General features: G+C 32.4%; 4 protein-coding genes across 5 annotated transcripts; 2 read left to right on the forward strand and 2 right to left on the reverse strand.

Moving 5' to 3' along the window:
• The first annotated feature begins 5,461 nt into the window (after positions 1–5,461).
• Positions 5,462–6,672, forward strand: LOC122591824. The gene is made up of 2 exons (XM_043764056.1): positions 5,462–6,124; positions 6,643–6,672. The coding sequence occupies exons 1-2, from the start codon at positions 5,462–5,464 to the stop codon at positions 6,670–6,672; spliced, it is 693 nt and encodes a 230-aa protein (XP_043619991.1).
• Positions 6,673–7,867: 1,195 nt separating this feature from the next.
• LOC122591315 (protein EXORDIUM-like 2) lies at positions 7,868–9,531 on the forward strand. The gene is made up of 2 exons (XM_043763570.1): positions 7,868–8,417; positions 8,911–9,531. Exons 1-2 carry the CDS (start codon positions 7,918–7,920, stop codon positions 9,323–9,325), a joined length of 915 nt encoding a protein of 304 aa, XP_043619505.1. The 5' UTR covers positions 7,868–7,917; the 3' UTR covers positions 9,326–9,531.
• A 2,891-nt stretch (positions 9,532–12,422) lies between these two features.
• LOC122591825 lies at positions 12,423–13,241 on the reverse strand. Its single transcript, XM_043764057.1, has one exon. The coding sequence runs from the start codon at positions 13,239–13,241 to the stop codon at positions 12,423–12,425; it is 819 nt and encodes a 272-aa protein (XP_043619992.1).
• A 2,748-nt stretch (positions 13,242–15,989) lies between these two features.
• Positions 15,990–19,174, reverse strand: LOC122593409 (ABC transporter G family member 1-like). Of its 2 annotated transcripts, none has more exons than XM_043765818.1 (7): positions 18,798–19,174; positions 18,372–18,451; positions 17,794–18,258; positions 17,612–17,698; positions 17,378–17,503; positions 17,054–17,248; positions 15,990–16,955 (listed from the first exon to the last, which is right to left on the reverse strand). In XM_043765818.1, the coding sequence occupies exons 1-7, from the start codon at positions 19,081–19,083 to the stop codon at positions 16,188–16,190; spliced, it is 2,007 nt and encodes a 668-aa protein (XP_043621753.1). In that variant the 5' UTR covers positions 19,084–19,174; the 3' UTR covers positions 15,990–16,187. The 2 variants fall into 2 exon arrangements, with proteins under 2 accessions (XP_043621753.1, XP_043621752.1); XM_043765817.1 differs by having other exon boundaries at positions 17,054–17,257; positions 18,798–19,173.
• Between the last annotated feature and the right edge of the window lie 4,120 nt (positions 19,175–23,294).

The raw sequence follows: 23,294 nt of genomic DNA on the forward strand, positions 1-23,294 counted from the left end.
GGCATAATTAATTAGCATTTAGATCAATCTTCATGGGAAAAGACACGGATAGAGATCCATGTTTAGGTTATTTAAAAAAAAAAACGTTGATTTTGAAAGTATACGGTTTAATCGTTATTTTTGTAGCCATTACTAAAACCTCTTTTTGCTGTCCCGATGAAGTTAGAACCCAATGCAATACAAGTAGTCCACCTAAGTGGTTGGCTATCAGTATTATGAAAACCAATTACGCTTTTCTTCACCCAACTGAAGTAATTGAGCATTCTACCTCGATCAATAGTTTTGCTAATGACAACTTTATAGATTAGTCATATTTTTATCTTGGTGAATTATTTATTTGAAAGATGCACAAGTTATTTATGCAAGTTCTTAATAGCCCTTAGTCACTAAAAAAATCCTTATGTTTATTTTATCCACATTTTTTAAATTGTGGGACTAACATTTACCAGATTAACATTTATTATAATCGTTAATTATACACTACCTAGTCGGCTAGTTTGTTCACATGCAGCTATTCTCATGAAACACCAAAAGTTTTGTTGCCATATTTCAACTTAAAAAATACCAACCATTTTTTTCGGTTAACTTTCCATGCGGTGAAGCTAAATGTTTTTGTTGATAAGTATTCATATATATCTGCCTTTAAATTAAGATCGGGCCAAACCAAGCTGTTCTCAAAATATATAGCTGCAAACAGACAATTTAAAATTGCACAAGTTGTATAAATTGATAACATATTTATAACTCAAGTGGGTTGGTTATAACAATAAATATTTTGACTTTTATAGCACTCGAATTTACAACGAAACATATTTAAGATGCATAATACTCTCTTTGTTACTAAATACGAGTATATTATTTAATTCGCACAACAAAATGAGTCGCGACCACTATCAATTATGATAGCCAACCACAAATGACTTAATCTCGTCGCAGTGCATAGATACATACAAGAATACAATCATCAAAGACTCAACGTATTATATATGTTGTGGTCACGTACTCAAGTATTATCAAAGTAAGTTTGCTGCTTTTAGTGAAGTGACAAAATTTTGTCGTATGGAAACACGGATTTTGACATTAAAAGTTGTTTTGGTTTTACTTGAAGGCATAATGACTATTTTCAAAGATATGAATGTAAAATTATTCGAAAGTATAAAAGATATGATTCACGTGTAATAAAAAGCTAAAGAGTGGGCACTAAATGAACAAAAAGAGTCGACGCTTAAAGTCTTAAGCAATAAAACACCAAACAAGTTGTGAGTTCCGCTTTCTTCTTCAATTCATTTTTTTAATACTTATATCCAGTTGTAACGCAAATTCAATCAGTCAACGATTAGTATTTTGGGTTTGATTATGAACTAAAATTAATAAATTTCGACACAAGAAACTTGTTTATTTATGAGGTAATTAACAGGGTATATTAGCGCGCAATTTATAAGAATGTACGTATATTGTTTATATTAACTCAAGCTAAATAAGTTTTGTGTGGTCAATCAAAACATTAATTATCTACGGATTTTGTAAGTTCTTGAACCATAAATTATGAGATATTTATCGGTAAATTAACGGGAGCTTATAGATATTAACCTATATATCTTAAGTAGTTATACTCCTTATAATTATTAAAAGTTTTAGATTGTTCTTATATACCATTTTAAAATTTATATTTATAACACATTAACACCATTAAGTTAGTGATGCAAAGTTTGATGACATATATACCACCACTTTTTATATGTGGAGTGAACTCATGATCCAATCAATAATCTTAATCTAACCGTTTAGTTAAAAAAAAATGGTAAATGAGTTAGATACAATATTTAGGGGCAAGAGTGTAGTCGACAATTTTTATCGGCAAAAAATATCGGCAAACATCGGCTATTTGGCAAGCCTATAGCATGTGAATCGGCTAGTATCGGCAAGTTTTGACAAGTTATATCGGCTAGTTTTGGCCGATGCTATAGAACGTTGGGAGCTTTTTTTGTTAACCTTTTTCTTTTGTCTTTTTCAATTTATGAACATTGGAAGCTGTTGTGAAATTTTTTTTTCTTTTCAAATCGACAAATTGACAAACAATATCTACTACACCGCATTTTTTGACAAGAAGTTGGCAAGAATTGGTTAGTTTTAAGCTTGTACACATGGCATTTTTTTATTAGAGAAAACTTGTCAAAATTTGTCAAATTGTCAAAGGTTTGACACTACACCCTTGTCTTTTAGTCTTATGTATTGACCTATCGTCTTGATATCCAAAACATACATTGTATAAAAATTATGTCAGGCATGTCTCCGTTTTTCCATATGAATCATAAGATGTACTTGTTCATTTTTAATTTTTTTTGAAAAGTATTGAACCAGAAATCTATAAAAAAAAAAATTAGTTCAAAAACACAAATAGTTATTTTGTTAAATGAAATTGCAGAGCACGCACGATTGCACGAAAGTCTTGATTTATAGCGGATGCGACGAATGACGTTATATGCAAGCTTATTTTGATGGTGAGCCCCACCAGTAGCATCCATTATTGACCACCAAACCTACGCCTGCTCCCCTACTACTTTACACAGACTCAGATGTAATGTACATCATACGCTACAGCGCATGGCTAACTCTATGGCCCTGCCCCATGCCTTCCTTTCTCCTTAGCAATTTTTTAATAAGAGGCTGATGATATGCCAGTACTCGTTCTCAAGAGTACTCGTTCTCAAGAGGACTAGTGCTAATTGACGTACATCCCAAGTCTGAGTGTGGAATCCATATTCTAAAAAACTCATATTTCAAATAAACATCATTTTCTAAACATAAAACAAAATTAATCATTTTAAATCTCAAAAACAACCAAAAATTGATGTTGGGTTTGATGAAAGAAGCATTAAGCTATATATAGTATAGATATATTAAAAGCTTACAAAATCATCTGATAGTGCGATCTTTCCAGTTATATATTAGTGTATGTATATAATATGATTGATATATATATATATAATATGTGATTAACCTGTTAACCAGTTATTATTTGAAATAATTAACTGGTCATAAGTTAACCGGTTAATAATCGGTTTTGGTTTTGAAAAGAGTAATCGGTTAGCAACCGACGGTTTCTGATAACCTATAATCGGGTTTTTACTATTCCGATTATTAACCGATTTCAGTTACCGGTTATAAATCAGTTCGGTTCGATTAATCAGTTTTTTCTTAGTATAGAAGTGCCTTCAAAAACATTTTGCCATTTTCAAATTTAAATAGCTTGTGCCTTAGTTGTGGATGTCCCGATGTGGTACGCTACAAAACTAATGGCCATGCTATAAGTTATGGGCCTCTTTAGTGTGGACCAGTAGCCGTACTCTCCAAAACTAGTAATGATCCATTTCCCACACCAACTCCAAGTACGTCCTTTTAATTGCTTTTCCTTTTACCTCTTCCAATTTACCACTCGTACTTTTTATAAAGACAAACCTTTAAAGTTTATAAAATAAATAAAGGAAATAACTTAGATGATGTTAACATCATCTTTGTTAGATGATGTTGCTCTCACAAACCATAAAATTCATAGGAGACTTTTTGACATGTGTAAAAATTGATGTTAATAAGTATGTGAGAGAACATCATTAACAAAGATGATGTTAACATTATATATCATTTTCTCATAAATAAAACACATATAACAAAACAACCTATTTTAAGTCACAATGCAAATATGCAATCTCAACAACGAATCTCTTTTTAAAAATAAAAGAGGATTGTTTTCATAAGATATTTTTAGAATAATATTGATGTGTAAAACTAAAAATATTCTTAAGCTATCACGATAAGATTCCCTTCCACACCTCTTTCATACTGGCACATCAGTTTTTCTCTCTCCTCATCAACCTCTTCCACACTTACTAACAATAACACCTCTTCCATAACTTTTTATTTTATTAACCAAAATTAAATAAGTTATTTTTATTAATAACTAAAACTATTATATTAGCTTTAACATAATATAGTTGTATTTAAAACTTTACATCTAATTTATAAATAAGTTAATATTTCAGGGACTAAACTGAAATTTCTTAAAATAAATAAAAACCATATGTAAAATAATACTATAATAGGAATAAAAGTTTTAATTTCTAAAATTTGAGTCTTCTTCCTTGTAATTTCTGAAAGTCTTCTTCATGTTCACACGCATACACAACACACACACACACACACACATATATATATACAATTATACACATAAACTTGAAAACAGATTATAAAAAAAAAAACCCATAGCTGGCTCACATCCTCTCTCTTTTTCTCGTCTATGCCTGTCGATGGGTTGATGGCGAGGGACGACAAGGCTAGTCGTCGAGTTGCTCACAATAGGGTCGTCGATGAGCCCTTCAAAGGGTCATCGACGAGCCTATTGAGATAGGCCTAAACACCTTATTTTTTAAAAAGATGATGTCATATCATAAAAAGTATTTCTTTTTAGTTTAACAATTATTTTTTAAATTCCTTTACTTCCTTTCGAATTTTACCATTCAGTTTTATGTATTATTTCCCTTTCATAATTTTGACTCGCATCATCGCAATTTGTAAGCATGGTTCTTTTAACAGTAATTGCATATTTCATCTTAACATTGTTGGCTTTCAGTTTTTTTTATAGCCATTTTTATGTGTATGAATCTAAGTACCAATTGTTTTAAATATACGATATGTAACGGTGTTTTGAATATTTCAAATGATTGTTATGTTCAAAGTTTTATTAAATTCGATAATATTAACATCAATGTTTACCTATTATAAAAAATTTTATGTTGTATTTTTATACTAATAAAAACATGTTTTTAACTGCTCAGATAAAATCCGGGTTGATCAACTAGTATTCAATAAATAAAAGGATTGTCATATCATTAAATGTATCATACTGATAATAAGATTTTAATATCTAATATAATATATACCAGTAATATATTACTAGCATAATACTTGATTAGAAAAAAACCAACACCACACTGAGTTTCTTTAGTAATCGTAACCCAACACATTAGGTAGGAGGGAGTACACGTCGGGTAAGGCATCGGGTACATGGTAGCCGATCGGCTACACCACTCCTTGGTTTCGGGTAACGTTCGACTATGGTGAATCGGGTAGGAATTCGGCTTAAGTAACCGATCGATGGGTAAGGTTTTTGAACGTTAAGGCGTGGGTCCCCCCCCCCCCAAACGGCTAGTTAAACCGGATTTAAAAAAAAAAAAAAGCCTTTTCTCTCCAATATATATATATACATACAACCATCTTCAATATACATACAACTATCTTCATCACTATATACAAACACCACCAGACCTTTCTCTCCATTCACCTAAATAATCACCACCTCACCTTGAAAATGTCTTCCACATCTTCCGAATCGCGGGCTGTCGCTGTGGAATCGGCTTCGTCATCCGAGACCGATGTTCACTTTTTGCAAAACGCAGTTCAATAGATGGACGACATGGCAAACTCTAACGACGTTCAACACCGTAGATACGTCAATCGAGAACGTGAAGTCGGTCATCAAATACTACTAAATGATTGGTTTGTTGACGAACCAAAATACGACGATGCTTACTTTCGAAAAAAGTTTCGTATGGAGAAAACCATGTTTTTAAAAATCGTCGACGACATCGAAGCAAATTTTCCATATTTTCAAGAGGGGTTCGATGCGCGTAGGAGAAGAAGCTTTAGGACGATCCAAAAAGTGTGCTCGGCGGTACGTCAACTCGCTACGGGCAATCCACCTGACGAGTACGATGAGTACTTGCATATGGCCGCTCGAACCGGGCGCGAGTCTCTTGACCATTTTTGTGACGCCATCATTAAGTTGTATGGTCGAGAGTACTTACGTAGGCCTACTCAACACGACGTTGCTCGCATTTTCGAGGCACACGAACAACACTATCACATGCCAGGGATGCTTGGTAGCATCGATTGTACACACGTCGAGTGGTTAAATTGTCCTAGACACTTGAGAGGACAATATACGAGAGGCGACCATGGCGTTCCCACTATTATGCTTGAGATCACCGCTTCTCAAGATACGTGGATTTGGCATGCTTATTTTGGTGTGACCACTTCTCAACATACGTGGATCACCGCCCTAAGGGCTGTATTTAACGTGAATAAAAAAAACTTGTACCTTCCATATTAAAAGTCTGCCCCCTGATTTTCATGGTAAATGTACAAACAATTTATGCACCTTAAACACAACCCTAAGGGCTGTATTTAGCAAACCCCTTAACTAAATATAACAGAGATTAATATTTTCTAAATTTAGATCTTAAATAATCTAATAACTCTTAAATATTCGTTGTAGTACTTTGTATGAGAAAACGATACATGTTAAATGATGAAGTGTTTAGATTATAACGGTACCCAATCCCGGTATAAGCCGGGGTACGGGGGAGGTATGATGTAGACAGACCTTATCCCTACTCAAAGTAGAGAGACTGCTTCCAGATCAACCAAAGTGGAAGGAACCTCCGGCCCAAAGAGTGAAAAATAAGGTTAGATCCACCGGAGTGTAAGTCTTAACTGGATGAGAATAATCTCGATCTCAAACTTTCAATCTCAAATACTCGATTTGGATCTCAAAATCATAAGCTCAAATTCCGATCCATGTTCCAGGAGAAAGGGTCGTTTGAGCCTTTAAGGTGAGAGCAAAGAGTGGAAAGAGAGAGAGAAGAGAGAGAAACCCCATGAAGTGTTTAGATATATCATGTATTTTAGTTTAACTTTCAGAAAATGATTAATCAACCAAACTAATATGCGTAACAATCAATCTAAAACATTTAAATCTAAACATGTGGATTTCACTAAGTCTCTTACTTAATCTAATCGTTTGATTCTTCTCAATGTCATCATCCTATAATTAGGTTGATGTTTAAGCACAATAAATTAAATTGGTTAATCATCATCTGTCAGTTTTAAGTATATCTATCATTACTCATACGAAATCATTATAAAGAGGAGGCAATAAACTCATAAGTTTTTATCAATGTACAACAATTTTTGAATCATATAGTTGTATTTAGGGATTAGTATTTCAAAATGTAAACAAATTTATACGAATTATCATAGTGTGTATCGAACTTCAATCTTGTACATTATATGTAATGAATTTTTAAATCTTGTACATTTTATGTATCCGATTAATCAAAAACTTACAAGTGACAACATATATAGTTGTCATATATATACGAATACATATAATGTACAAAATTTGAAATTTCATACAGATAATAACTTATGTAAAATTATTTACATTCTAAATTACTAATCTCTTAAATTTATTATTGTATCATAATAATTATACAATATAACTATAGCACAATTATTATGAGTGGATAAAAACTTATTTGTTTATGACCACTCTTTTATAAAACATCCTTTTAGGCTTTTACACGAAAGCACTATGTTTTTCACTTTTACCATTTTACATAGATAATCTAATCATCCGTATATTGCTCTTTCTAGAACAGTAAATACTGTATATATTGCAATTAATCGTAACGTACTAGCTTATAGGTATGATGATAATATAATGCAATATAATATATTAAATTTTATAGGATATAATTGAGTCTATAACGTAAAATAGAAACTAGTCAAATCGACATGAATACATCGGTACGTAAATCACTATCATCCTTACACGCATCCTACCTTTTAATCTGCCATGTCAATTTCAAAACACAACCTTGCCACGTCACGCACATACTCAATTACAGCCTGGCTACATCCCACCAACCTCTAATCACATCTCCCCACGTGTCATGATTTGACTCGCTAATATTTCTCATCAGTCATCACTATATAAATTCCAATCACACACTCTATTCACAAACACTTTCCTAGTTCTTCTTTCACACCCAAATAAGACTTCACAAATCCACCCTTTAAATGGCACAAATTTACCATACTGCCATTTTCCTTATCCTAACTTTTTTAAGCTTCCAAAAATCATTTTGTGCACTTGTGACACAATCTCCTTTGGTGTTAACTTACCACAAAGGTGAACTGTTAAAAGGCCCATTGACAGTAAATCTTGTATGGTATGGTAAATTTACACCTACCCAAAGATCAATAATAGTTGATTTCTTACAATCTTTGAACACTATTAAACGTGCAACAAAAATACAAACGCCACTTCCTTCTGTAGCAATATGGTGGAAAACAACTGAAAAGTATCACAACGGGTCTTCATCAACTGTTGTTGGAAAACAAATTCTTGATGAAAATTACTCCCTAGGTAAATCTTTGAAAAATTACCATATTCGTTATTTGGCTACTAAAATTGCTGGACCAAATTCTATCAACTTGGTTCTTACTGCAAAAGAAGTTGGTGTTGAAGGGTTTTGTATGAGTAGGTGTGGCACTCACGGATCCACCAAACAAATTAGGTAATTATTATATGAAAAAAAAAGTTATACATAGAACTATAGAAGTATGTATAAAACAAATTTACAGAATGAAGTACTCGTATATGTTTTTTATTTTTTTTTGACACAAAAATGATTTGTGCAAATAAGAGAACTTGCGTACTTATCTATTCATTTTCATCGAAAGTGATGTCGTATGTGAAATTTATTTTATTTTATCTTATAAATTCTCTCAAATTTTTTGCACATAAAATCTAAAACTTACCTAGTTTAAAAAACTTGGTAGTCATAGATTGACAATTTTTGTTCCAAATTTATTTTTTCTTAATAGAGATATAGGATGAAATTTATTTTTGACTTGTTATTAATACAGTGTCACATACATGAAATTTTAGAATCTAAACATATATGGAGCAAAAAATGAGATGTCACACAGAAATAAATGTTACTCCATTTTTTTTTTCATTTATATGTACACATGTATTTAATTTTTGTATATTTAATTATTTTGTAGTGGGAACAAAAGAGTGGCGTACGGATGGGTTGGAAACTCGGAAACACAATGTCCGGGTCAATGTGCGTGGCCATTTCACCAACCAATTTACGGCCCACAATCACCTCCGTTAGTTTCGCCTAACGGAGACGTTGGAGTTGATGGAATGATCATCAACATAGCAACAGTTTTAGCTGGCGCCGTTACTAACCCATTTAACAAAGGTTATTTCCAAGGCCCGGCAAATGCACCATTGGAAGCTGTGTCAGCATGTACTGGAATATTCGGGTCGGGTTCTTACCCGGGTTATGCGGGTCAACTATTAGTGGATAAGGTTACTGGCGCTAGCTATAATGCGCACGGATTAAATGGGAGAAAGTATTTAGTACCAGCTATGTGGGACCCAAAGACCTCTGTTTGTAGTACATTAGTGTGATGTGATCTGGTGTGGGTGGGTGTAGGGGAAGGTTACTGTGGGGTTGAGTTTGAGGATGGATGTTTGCTTGTGACACTTGTGTTTTGGAACTTGGATGTTTGTCCTTACTTGCTTGACTTGTATATATTCTGATCTTTTTTATTGTATGAAAAAAGAATGTATAAAAAAAAATTGTCTCATATTATAATAATGTGCTCTTTTGGTTATAGATTGAAAATAAAAATTGATCGATATGTCATGTTGTTACGAAAGAAGAAAAAAGTATTTTTATTAACTAAAGTATTAGGCATATGTTTAATAATGCATTAGATAAGCTATTAGGTTAATATGTAAACAAAAGTAAAAATATATATAAATAGATATATTCATATAGATTTTCTAAAATTTATACTATTTCGAAATTATAATTTTTAAAAATTTGTTTTAACGGAGAACATAAGTTTATAAATTTGATAACCGATTTAACGTATTATCAGTCTTAATATGTAAGTTATGGACAAATGTTACAAAAATCCAAAAGCTAAATTTATTATATATCCATGCCATTCACGTTATCTTATACGAGTAAAAACGAATGAGATGTTTAAAGAAGAGAATAGAAGAACCTACACAAAAAATAAATATATAAGTAAACATAAAAAGCCATAAAAGGTTGAAAAGTGTAAGAGCACTATGTTATGCCCAAGGAAAAGTTGTGTAAACAGAGCACTACTGTATTATGCTCTGCCGCTGCTAATTTCAAAGTTTTGTTCTTTAGAAATTAAAAATAAAATAAAATAAAATAAATCGGAGTAATATGATACCAAGCAACTCAAAGGAATAATTTATCATATCTGTAGTTTACTCGTAAATAAACTTAGCCAAAAACTATAATTTGTCAAACATCAACACAATTTAATTTGTAGGAGTAAATATTATCCTAAATATTCGGTGAATTTCGGACAAAGGTGAGTTCAGCGCTCGATGGTTACAGTGGAATTCTAAGTTGAAGGAGCTCTAGTGCTAAGTGCTCTACATAAAAGATTTTCCTCATTCTACTCAAATGTACTGATTTTATCAAGTGTTATTTTTCTCCGTGACTAGTTTTCCAACCATCCTTGGTTATACTATAGATATTTGTCTACAAGAGGATTCAAATATGAGGCCAATTAACATGATTTATTGCCACTCAACTAATTGCTCATAAGTTGAAAGTTTATGATACGACTAATATATAGTTAGAAAAATGTTTGATGTAGCATTTAGGGGTAAACTTGATGTAACTAAGAAGATTGTAATTTTTATATCAAAAAATTTCACATCTTAAATTTATGATAAATATATACATATATTTAATGCATTTTATATAAAGTACTTAGAGTTTATTTAGCAAAACTCATAATGTTAAAATGCATTATATGTTTGAGTTGAAATTGAAAGTCAAGTATATCTATTTATAGTGCTATTGATATCGATACTCATAACATATATATACAATTCAGTGTAAGTATGTAATAAAGTATGTAATGAAAGTGTTTGGTATTACAATATGGAAATCATTAAGGTATATATTTCCTTAAATATTAGAAATAACTTTCTATAACAAACACTATGCTATAATAAGCAGGTGAGTTTCCTAATCGTAATGAAATTCAACTTCAATATGTACAATCGCTAATTCCATATAGATACATAGATGCCTTACTTCTCAAGAAATATTTATTACATAATTTTCCTAGAAAAATAGCCCCATACCCTTTGCGACACATCCCTCAAAAAATTTTACATACAACTTTTAATATTAATCCCTTCCACCAGACTACTATTCGACATTCAATGGACCGGAGAATAGATACACAACCTTCGTTCAACTCAAAGTTGCCCTTGATCATCGGCATGATCGAAGAAAAGAAAGCAATGCTATCCAACACAAAGCTACAACTGTGTTGGTCCCTCGTCCCTCACTTGAACGAACAACAATACTAAACTTTTCTTCTTATTAAAAACAGTACGTTTACACACATATATATAGTTTTCTAATAGACACATACGAACCATCATACCTTTTCACTAATTGGTATGACTTTCTAACAGACATAACTATTCTAAACGACACGTCCCTTCACAACATAACTGCCTAACCGACATATAACTTCCATTTGGTTGTGGGCTTTATTCTTGATACTTTAGACCCCTTAACTTATACATCGACACTTCCATGGATTGATAAATTAGTATCCAACACTCCTACCTAATTTATTAATCCATGCCTTTGATAAGCTTCATCAACTTTATCCTTGAACTTTGGCTTGTTTCCATTTCCTTTGACTTGATCTTTAACACGAACTATGTCTTGAACTTCTTCCTTGATTTGGCTTCTCTTATTCTTGTCTTCAATCTCATCTTGATCATCTTTGTTAACTTTGTCGGTATCTTCCATCATTTTTATCATTTCATAGTCTTGAATCTCCGACAATCCTTTTCTTGTATCACGATCTTCAGATTCGACTTTCTTGTGTCTTAACTTGATGTCTTTCTCAATCTTGCTTTCTTTTTGAAATCTTGATGGCATCTCTTGATGCTTCTTGCATTCACCATTGTCAATTCTTGGTTCTTCCTCTAGGAGTTTCTTATTCGAAAAAACTCCATGTTTCTCTTTCACAAACTTTTCTCTTTTTGTCTCTAACTATTTTATCTCTTTGCTTGTACAATCTTTTAACTTCTTCAAGTTAACTAACTCCTTTTGCATTTGTTTCTCAAATGCTATCTCTCTATCTCTCATTTTCTTCTCAAACACTTGTTTCTCTATCTCAAAGTCTTGAAGCATTTCAAACTTCCAAAACTCTAGTTTACTTCTCAAGTCAGTTTCTATCTCTGACTTCATGTCATCTAACTTTCCTTTTGGAATTTCATCTTCCTTAATAAGAATTCTATTTCCTTTCTTTTCTTCTTTTAAGGATGTTGTCTCTTTTTCATTCTTAGTAGTAACCATCAATAGCGCTGGTTCGTCATCTTCGAACACAAGGTTTGCTTTTTCTTCTCTATGGTTTGGTTTTGGACAATTTGCAGCAAAGTGTCCAAAATCTTGACAATTATAACATTGTACGTCCTTAAGTAGTCATCTTGGATAGTTTTGATCTCCAGGGCTTTTCTTCCATCTATCGAAACTATCTTCATTTCTATTATCTCTCATGAATCTTCCTTGGCCTCTTCCTCTTGTCTGATTACCACCTCCTAGTCTATTATTCCCATAGTTGCGTTCATAATTTCTGCCATTCCCTTGGCGTGTGAACAACAACTTCTCACTATTATCTTCTCCACTTTCTTTTCTAAACTTACGCCTTTCTTCGTAAGTCTTAAGTTTCTCAATAACCTCCTCCAATTTCACTTCCTTAAAATCAACAACCATTTCAATGGTTGCTACTATTGGTATAAACTTATCTGGTATTGCGTTGAGTGTTTTTCGTACTTTCGTTTGTTCATCAAATGTCAATCCACATGTAGCAGCCTTTGTAATAATACTCATCATCTTTCCGGCAAATGAATCTATTGATTCATTTTCTTTCATAATGAGTCTCTCAAATTCTGATTTCAATTGTTGCGAGTGCGCTTGTTGAACATCTTCTGTGCCAACAAATCTAGACTTTAATGAGTCCCAAATTTCTTTTGCTGTTTCACATCCCGCAACTTGCATTTGCAAATCTTCGGGCAATCCTTGGAATAGATATGCAGATGCAAAACTATCATTTTTTATATCGATCTCTTTTGATGTACCCATTCCTTCTACTAGATCCCATATTCCATTTGCCACAAGTATCTTCTTAATTCTTAATGTCCATAGTGTATAGTTCGTATTGTTTAGAATTGGACATTGATAGGATGATAACGGTATGACGACTTCGTTTGAAAATACACTTTTGTTTTTATCTCCCGACATATCCTTTCAATTTGGTTTTCTTCTAAAACCAATATAATTCTAATAATCGTTGATCTTAACTTTCTGTCTAACCCATAATAATCCTCAAACAATTCTAATGTTGTCTTAACACAAATCGTAGTAGGAGATCTATTTCCTAACAAAATGTAATAAAAATAACAAGTATTTTTAAAAAGGTATATGGAAAAACCTGTTATTTTTATTGGGCTTTTTCTTGTGTAGACTTCTTTTCTCCAAACAAATATGCACGGCCCCTTAAATAAAACTGATCGTTCCTTTTCCTTTCCCAAATAAAACACTTCTGCTTCCTTCCTTATTCTGTATGTAATCTAGGGCTACAAAACGCCCTTCTTCTTTTCTTCTCGTTTTCTAGGTAACCGAATGGTGGTGGTTTTTGTTTAAATCACACAACAATGGTGGTTAATTTCCTTCCTTACTATTATGATGTTGACGGCTACTCTGTTCTTTGTCTTCTCCGGCAAGCACACGACGGCGGCGGTGGCTTTTTTTTTTTAATAACTGGTACGTTTCTCTTTATCTTTTCTTAATCTGATTCTATCTTTACTCTGTTGATTGATTCCCTGAATCAATTTGTCTCTCTATCTTCTCTCTCGATCGGTTTACTCTCGATCGGTTTCTCTTAATCAATCTCTTCTCTGTCTGTCTTCTCTAAAAAAATGATTCCTCTGAATCAGTTTTCTTTTGTCCCTCTTCTCTAAGCGATCCCTCTTGAATCGCTGGTCTGTCTTTCTCTCTGGTTCGAACGACTTTGGCTCTGATGCCACTGTTGGTCCCTCGTCCCTCACTTGAACGAACAACAATACTAAACTTTCCTTCTTATTAAAAACAGTAGGTTCACACACATATATATAGTTTTCCAATAGACACATACGAACCATCATACCTTTTCACTAATTGGTATGACTTTCTAACAGACACAAATATTCTAAACGACACGTTCCTTCACAACATAACTGCCTAACCGACATATAACTTTCATTCGGTTGTAGGCTTTATTCTTGACACTTTAGACCCCTTAACTTATACATCGACACTTCCATGGATTGATAAATTAGTATCCAAAAAACTGTTGGTAGCTAAGCGTTTGGGACTAGACGGGGAAGAGTACGTCGACGAGAGAAGTTGAGATTAATAGTTAATCATAACCCCTCATAGTTCTCTTGTTTCATATGCGGCTTCTGTTCAAATATGCGAAATTCATATCCTTAACTTTCACGATCAATGAATGCCGTGCAACAACAACCAAAAAGAAAAAAAAGAAAAAAAAAAAAAACCTTCACGATGAATAGGAGCATGTATAAATGGTTTTGATAGGATAGAGCCCTAGAACTACAAAGTTGGGCCAGGATATATTTCTAGTAGGCCGACCTTTTGGTTTATCTAATGGACAATTATTACGATGGATTATGTTAAACAAAGCAACGTGTTTTGTTGCGACTTGCGAACTTTAATTTTTGTTTTTTAGATAAGTGAACAAATTTTCCCCACATAGAATATTTTATAAGTGTTCAGTGTTCACATTAAAAGTTACCTTCTTATTTTTAAAGGATGGCTGAATTTTCGATACTTTCTTTTTTAAAGGGGAAATAAACTGTAGGGCAATTTTCAATAAAAAAAATAACATATATTCCGTTTGGTTCTTGAATTTTGTGAGATATATATGATGAATCCCTCGGGACTCGGGAGTGAGGTTGATGCACCTATAGTTTTCTCATAGTTAAAGAGAATTAATATTTACATTAGTTGTTTTGATAAATTTATCACATTGTACAAATGATAAATAAAATATACTCGTATAAGTGAATAATGCATATACTGTATGAGTGTATGTAGTAGATTTATTACATTATATAGTGATATGGTTATTATCATCTCCTATATTTAAATGGTGGTTGTATAGTTGTATATATAGTTGGTTTATCTTTTCAATCGGTATGATATCTGAAAATGTTTGTGAGGGCTCATGATAAATATGGGCTTAGACTTTTTAGTGGGCTGCAACCATGGGTTATAAATGAAATGTAAGGGCTTATGATTAGCTATTTGATATTGTGTAACGCTTACTTTTCTATAACACAATCTATTACACTTTTCAAAACATGCAGCATATCCATTACAAAAAAAATGTCACAAAAACTTTTAGATCGTTAATAATCATATATATGAAAAGTAGATGGTAATTGACTTCTAGAAAATTGCCATTAAAACTCGAATTTTTCTTTACTTTTAAACGACTAACGAATAAAGCACCTGCCCAAGGAAACTATTGGAGAAAACAACATACGACCACGTATACAGACAACTCTGGTTAGCCCAAGCCCATCATGTAGATCCGTCACAAGAAAACCCACAAAGACCAAGCTGAAAATTGAACGTCAGCTCTATGATGAGTAAAAGCTGCCTAACCACAACAATCATGAAAAACTTAGAATGTAGTAGCAATTTTTAGAGCAAGATAAGGACCACCAAAAATCTCGAATATAGGGACATGTTTTCGAACAAGATAAAAAGAATTTAGTGATCGACACCTTTTAAAACAAAACAACATACCAACATAAAAGGTTAATCTAGATACTGTATTTTATTTGTGCCTGTCACTATATTAATGGTGATAAGCTCTTCTCAAAACTATAAAAGGGAAAATGACTATATAATTTTTTTTCAAATGAGCATATTATCCAATCTCATTTAAGCTAGTAAATTGATCATATCATAACAAACGTCCACTTGAGTGGTAAGTAATAACCATTCTTATATCACTAAAATCATTCAAATACATAACAACCACATTCAATAACCTAGACACAATTAAGCTAGAAAACTGAATAACCTTAATTACATATGTTTTTAACGATTTATTATTTGTTTAAAACGCTGCTAAAACACATATATAGACATACATTAATCCCCTGAAGAAATACTTCATTAATGCGAAGGCGTGGCTAGATGATTTGCCATCACTTGAACTTTCTGCTTCTTTGGAAAAGAGAACATCAAGCCTCTTAATAAACCAGACTTAACTTTCTCCACAATCATAATTATAACCCAAAACAAAGCCCTATAGATTACCACCATCCCTAGTATGATCACCAAATTAATCCACTTTGAGTAACCCATTTCAACTTGCCATTGCTCTCTTAATATATACGCTCCATCCATGATTTTTTGCACTCCTGCGTCGTTATAAACATAGTTCGCTCCTTGAAACTCGTTCTTGAACAAACCTTGATAAGCATACTTGTGAAATCCAACGTAAAACAACGGGTACTTCCAAAAAGGATTTGGTAAATCCTTTGGTAAGCGAAAGAATCCACCATCTAACAATAGAAAGCCTTGGATCCCTGCGCCGATTATGATTCCCATTAAATAATTGGGAACCATATTGGCGACGATCATCATTAGGCTTTCGACAAGTAACATACTGGAAAAGAGTATGGAAGTGTAGTATGCAAAGTGATCAAGTCCTGTATGAAGTCCTGTGAGGTAATATGCTAGTGATCCAGGAATCACGGATACTAGTAACAAGAATGGTGTTGAAGATATCGTGTTGGCTATAACGAATGAGCCAGTTGAGTAATGTCCATTTAATCTTTCACGTTCGAACACCTTCATGTCTTCCACAAATGAGGGAAATCCGCCAATGGTCATGAATGTTAAGAATGACACCACAAACATCAGCATTGAACTTCTAGCCTGTTAATTAATTTGAAACCAAATGTACATTAAAATCACTAACTAATCTTACTATATGGTTATATTTTTAACAATATATGAAGATATATATGTTTTACCTGAATAGAACTGTAAGTTGAGCCAACATCATAGAAGATGGTTCCAAGGCCTAAGGAAAGTACTATATAAATACCGAGGCGCAACCAGTAGTACCCAAGATCTCGATTCATATTGATTAGAGAGCGTTTTGTGAGTACAAGACTTTGAGTTGAGAAACTAGCATGATTTTTCTTTTCTTCAAGTGTTTCATCTCCCTGAGATACCTAGCTATCAAAAGTTACTCATTTTTTTCTTGCACCATAATTACCATAACTAAGTATAATCTATGATGTATATGACCATATTAATTAAATTTCAATATTTATGTAATTCTTCTAGCTCACCTTTTTGCATATTTCAGAAACTCTGTTGTTAACTTCTTGGAAAATTGCTGATGACTTGTATGAATCGATTAAGGTATCAATGACTTCCTCGGTATGTTTCCTTTCCGTGTACCCTTGTTCGATATCCTGTTAATTTGAATAATTAATCATATATATGATCAAGAGCAACTATTAATTAAGTACTATATATGACCAACATGAAATGTTCTGCTAATTAAGAAATTAATTAAGTACCTCATCAAAATCCTTGTTTATTGTTCTAAGAAAGTGATCAGACGGATTCTGGAAACTCGGGCAAGGGAAGCCATTTATAGCAAAAAACTATATATTGAAGCAATCAAGAGACATGAAGTTAATTAAAATAAAAAATAATTTGACATTTCTTGTATTGGAAATGAGAAGTTAATTAGGCATACTTCATTTGCAGATCTTGTGGGCCCGAAATAAATAGTTCTTCCAGAAGAAAGAAGGCAAAGGTTATGAAAAAGCTCAAACACTTCACTACAAGGTTGGTGAATGGATGCAATGATCGTCCGTCCTTCGTGTTGATCAAGCTTTGCGATTCTACTCATCACATAGTATGAAGCTGCACTATCAAGGCCACTTGTTGGCTCGTCAAGGAAAAGAAGGTTAGGCCGTGTTAGGATCTCAATGCAGATGCTAACACGTCTTTTTTGGCCTCCACTTAGGCCTTTAGCTCCCCAACCTCCAATTCTCGTGTCCATGGAATCTTGAAGGCCCATTTCTCTTATGGTTGATTCAGCTCTTTCCTTCTTATCTGCTTTTGACATGAAGTCGGGTAGCTGGAGCTGTGCGGAATAGTAGACACTTTCACGGACAGTAAGAGTTGTCATCAATGTGTCGTCTTGAGTTACATAAGCCTGTAAATGGTAATAAGCTTTTATGCAAATCTTTTGCTATACATAATTGGCATATCAACTGTTGTTAGAATGAAAATGGACGTATTTCATACGTATTTGTTGAGACTACTTACCGATGTTCCATATGCCAAGGTTTTCTTGATTCCATTTACAAGAATGTCACCACTCTGTCTAGTTTTAGAGTCTAGTCTCCCTGCAAGCAAATAATACATTATTACTTATCTTAAATGGTAAACTTATGTTAATCAAACTACTACATCAGACTTTTAACAAAGTTTTTGATTAGAGTTTTGGGTTATTTTTAAATTTAACCCATAACTATACATATATATACTAGTTACTGATGTAAAAAGAGGTAGTGCAGTTATTTACGAGTTAAGGGTAGATGTTTTAAATTAAGTTCATTAAGGTATTATACGTATTTCAAGTATTATACGTCTTCAAAAGTGGGGATCTTTGAAATAATTTTCAAATGAATAATAAAAGGAACATTTTAAGGTAATTAACAACTTAATTGAAAAAAGTTAAAGGATATATACCTGCAAGTGCATCAAGTAGGGTGGATTTTCCGGAACCAGAAGGACCCATAATGGCTAGGATCTCACCGGGTCTAGCATATCCGGTGACGCCTTGAAGTATGGATCGGTTTCCACCATTTTTCGCATCAGGAACCGTCACCCATAGGTCTTCCCATGTCAAATTCACACCATTATCATAACTCGTACATTTAACTTGTTGATCATGATGTGATAATTTTGGGGTATGAGAAAAGATCTCCACTTCATGGGGAATCTTTGTATCCATGTGACCAGAATAATGTTCCATATATTCTAGAGAAAAAAATAAAGATTAAGGATTTGAGAGAGAGTTATTTAGAGAGTGAGAAGTGTAGGTATATAATGATACTATATAATTGCATGCTCAAAGTTAAGAGGACGTGTTTGGTTTATATAAGAGTCGAGTCAACTATATGTGTCTTGTATGTCATAAATATCAGATTGGTTGCAACTTAGAATTTAGAAGAGCTCTCAGTCTCAGAGTCTTTTGGCCACACATTTTTTTTTTCGCCACACGTACAAGAGTACTCATGTTTTCAAATGATAAATGTGAAACACTATTTTGTACGATTAAAGAAAGACTAAAAGAGCTCACGGAACCAACATCATATCAAACGATCGACTGAACACGAGTGTACTTTTTTCATATATAAGTCTCGCAGTTTAATTGATCTGTTATATATAGGTAAATATTTTAAGGGTGGTTTAGGAAATGCTTAAATATTGTTATGTCAAAGTATAATTAAATAAAATGGTTCGTCATCCCCGGCTGAATCGAACAAAAAATTTTCGATGTCTTTTGTACGTACACCAGTTTAAAAGGCATCAAGGACAAAGTTTTAAACAATATAATGTGCCTTCATCAGTTTCTTAGCTGTCTAGAGTTATGTACTCTTTGATATACTAGGGTGTTTATATATGTTAATTAGTTAAAAGTCAAACTTTGAAATTACATACTCCGTAGTATATTATTTAGATAGATATATATACTCTAGATATTATGTACCTTAATATTTTAATAAAAAATATGAAACATGTACTTCAAATTATAGCTCACTGGTTGAACAACAGCTTTACATACTAGAGATCTTGAGTTCGAGACATGGAAAAGACATTTAAATGGAATTTTAAAAAAAGTCATCCAGTGAAGCAGGTTTGAGTCCTACAGAGGGAGCAAACATGTCGTGCCTTCGGGCAGTTTAGTTAAAGGTTTCCCCTCCTACTAGGTATTGAGAGTGAGGGGGTTCTCTAGCGCAGACCCGATTAAGACAACGTAAGTTAGATCCCTTGTTGATGATCCACACCTTTCAAATATATATATATATATATAATCTCAGTTAATTTGTTTAGACATGAATTATATCATTATATTTTAATATATATTCAGGAGGTGATAGATAAAATATAGCACTTTTAACATGTCTTGCAGATTAAACATAACTTTTGGGCTATATTTATCATTTTTATCTATTTATTTGTTGAGATTTTAACTAAATATGTAAGGGATAGAATAGGTTAGGATGTAAAAGAAGTAATTTGTGATAATGATGATCAAGAGATCAAAACTTTTTACGTCATCAACATTTTGTAATATCATATATGATCAAAAAAATTTGTGTGGATATATTGCATAAGCAATTCTCGATACAATGACTTGTCATGTAAAATGATGATTTAAAGTTTCTAATAAATCAATTTAATAGATATGTACGCTTGTGGAGTACAAAATACCGGTATTTGATGGCATTTTTTTTTTTAACATATGGCAACAAAAAGAAAGTTCTTCACTTCGAGCTAGCAAGTTTGTGACATCACTAATATTGCGTTTTTAGCGTTGAATGTTCCTAGATCCAACCATGTGACAAAAATGTGATATTGGTCCCTCGTGATATTAGTTTTTTAGCACGTATTACGTCAACGCTTCAACGTATGGCGTCATTCAAAAATCGGTTTTGTGAACCTTGTGATTATCGATTGAAACTTGGCAACATGAAAAGAAGCTTGATTAATGAATTAATTTTCTTATGTCGGATTCGTTTCTAGAAGAATTTCTAGATATGGGTTAAAAAAGCTAATGTAATTTTTCTAAATTATATTAAGATGTCAAATGCCAATTACTCACGAATGAATTGTTTAGGCGCTTAAGTTTTACTCATTATATATACTTAAAACTTTTTATCTCGGCTGGGATTTTGTAGAGCTTTTCACATTTAAACCCCATGTTCTTACATTTATATGGATGCATTAATATGGCCATATGAGGTTTTTCGATATTCATAGATTCCATCCGAAGTGTTTCGTGGAATGTAAGAGTATAAATAGATTAATATGCTATTAAAAAAATGTAAATTATTTTAATTTATACATTTTTTTTTCTTAAAAAAATTGTGAACAAACAACATATTGGTTGTAATGAGAAAGTTATATCTTGTTACATGTGATAATTTCAACGCATCACATCTTAATTATGCACAGCAATCACTTATGATTTTATTGATAATTACTAAACATAAATTTGATTCATAATAATTCAAAGTTAACCTGATTCACAATAAACTCTACATGATCTACTGAGCTTGTTTGATTCACAATAACTTGATGCTACAAAATGAATAATAAACATAAAAACGTAATGCATAACGAAACCTTTTTTGATTATATTCATGAACTGTTAATGAACAAAAAAAGATATGTTCAGCCTTATACACATGGAGAAAATCATAACGCATGTTCAAATACTTTGATGAATTTTGACTCACATTCAAAAAATCATTGACATGCGTATCTATACATGTGTTTGGATAAAAAAAAAAATCCCATTGGCCATTCAAGATCGGACCAAGGATCCTACAAAGATATCTCATTTCAATCTTCCCATTTTTTTAAAAATATTAATAATTATCAATAATATGAACGCTACTTAAGTTAAGATATTCAATTAAAATCATCCATGATATGATGATATGCTTAGCTTTCTTTTCATTTTTCTTTTATCAAATCACATGCATGCTAATAGATATCATAATTTAATTATTATCATAGAAACTTTTCACTTTCTTTAATTTGGTGTCCGGATGATAGTGGTGGTTGTGGGATAACATTGACGGTTGTGTCGTCGGAAGCTTTTTATTATAGTTGTCGGGATGGTAATGGTGGGTGAAATTTCGTCAGCTTTAGGTAATGTAAGGACGATGGTGATGGTGGTTGTCTTGGTTAGTTTTAGTTAGTTTTAGGAATTTTGTCTGTTTTAGGTGTAAGACCATTGCTGGTTATGATGATATGACATGTAAAAACTTAGGTTAAAACTGAATGAGTTTGATGTGAATAGTGTTTAATTAATAGTCAATATGGATTTTGATATAACACGTTAAAGTTGAGAAAATTGTTAGAATTATGTTTAGGGTTGTAAATGGCCCTTTAGTCATTCTATCAGTATTTTATTAATGTGGTTATTGTTTTTGATAGTTTAAAAATGGAAAATAAAGACATACAAATTAATATAAAACAATAAAAAAAATGTGTATTGATTTACTCAAGAAAATACATAGAGAGGGACAACCGAACAAAAAGGTTTAACAACGTACGACAGGAGGAATATTTGGGCATTTGGCTAACGAAAATTCAATCAAATATTTCAATATCATGCAATACACAAAAACATGCATTTGCTATGTGACAAATACATGTTGTGTTTCCTCGTAAAGTTAATATGTGACCAACAATTAATACTCGTATGATAAAAATACATCCTAGTACACGCATTCTAAGCCTCTAATTACCTACTAACCCCACAAAATGTTTTACACATGTACGTGGAAATGTAGCCAAAATTAAGAATAACAATCTTTTACGTGGCATTATTGTTTGATTGTGAAGGTTGTACCCCACAAAATGTTTTGCACATGTATTCGTCGCATTGAATGCAATAAAATTGAAATAAAAGAGCTAAAAACAATGCATTCATATTAAATAAATAAGGCTGGCAATTTTGACACGAAACCTGTTAACACGACACGACATGTTCTTAACAGGTTTCGTGTTTCATCTTAATAGGTTTCGTGTCTTAACAAGTCTGAACCTGTTAAGACACGAATATTAACAGGTCCAGACCTGTTAAGATAATACATATATACAATACTAAAAATTTGAAAAGTTTGATCATGTACTTTGATATATAACTATTATAAATATAATCTAATATTTTAATGTGTATATGATCCGATGTAAACCATGTAATGCTATTATGCTACAATGCTACTGATATATATATATATATATATATAAAAGTATAGTTAGTGCCATCTTGTGATGCTACTGATATATACATTGGTCAATATATATAACAAGTTAAATCGTTTAATGAGCTGCTATGTAATGCTACTAATACATATATTTGCTGAGATTTAATTGGAAGTGTAGTTAGTGCAAAACAATTTTCATTTTATTCATTAATAGAATAGAAGAATCTTTTTCACAAGT

The sequence above is a fragment of the Erigeron canadensis genome, chromosome 3, assembly GCF_010389155.1.
Source record: "Erigeron canadensis isolate Cc75 chromosome 3, C_canadensis_v1, whole genome shotgun sequence".
In the NCBI taxonomy this organism is placed as follows: domain Eukaryota; kingdom Viridiplantae; phylum Streptophyta; class Magnoliopsida; order Asterales; family Asteraceae; genus Erigeron; species Erigeron canadensis.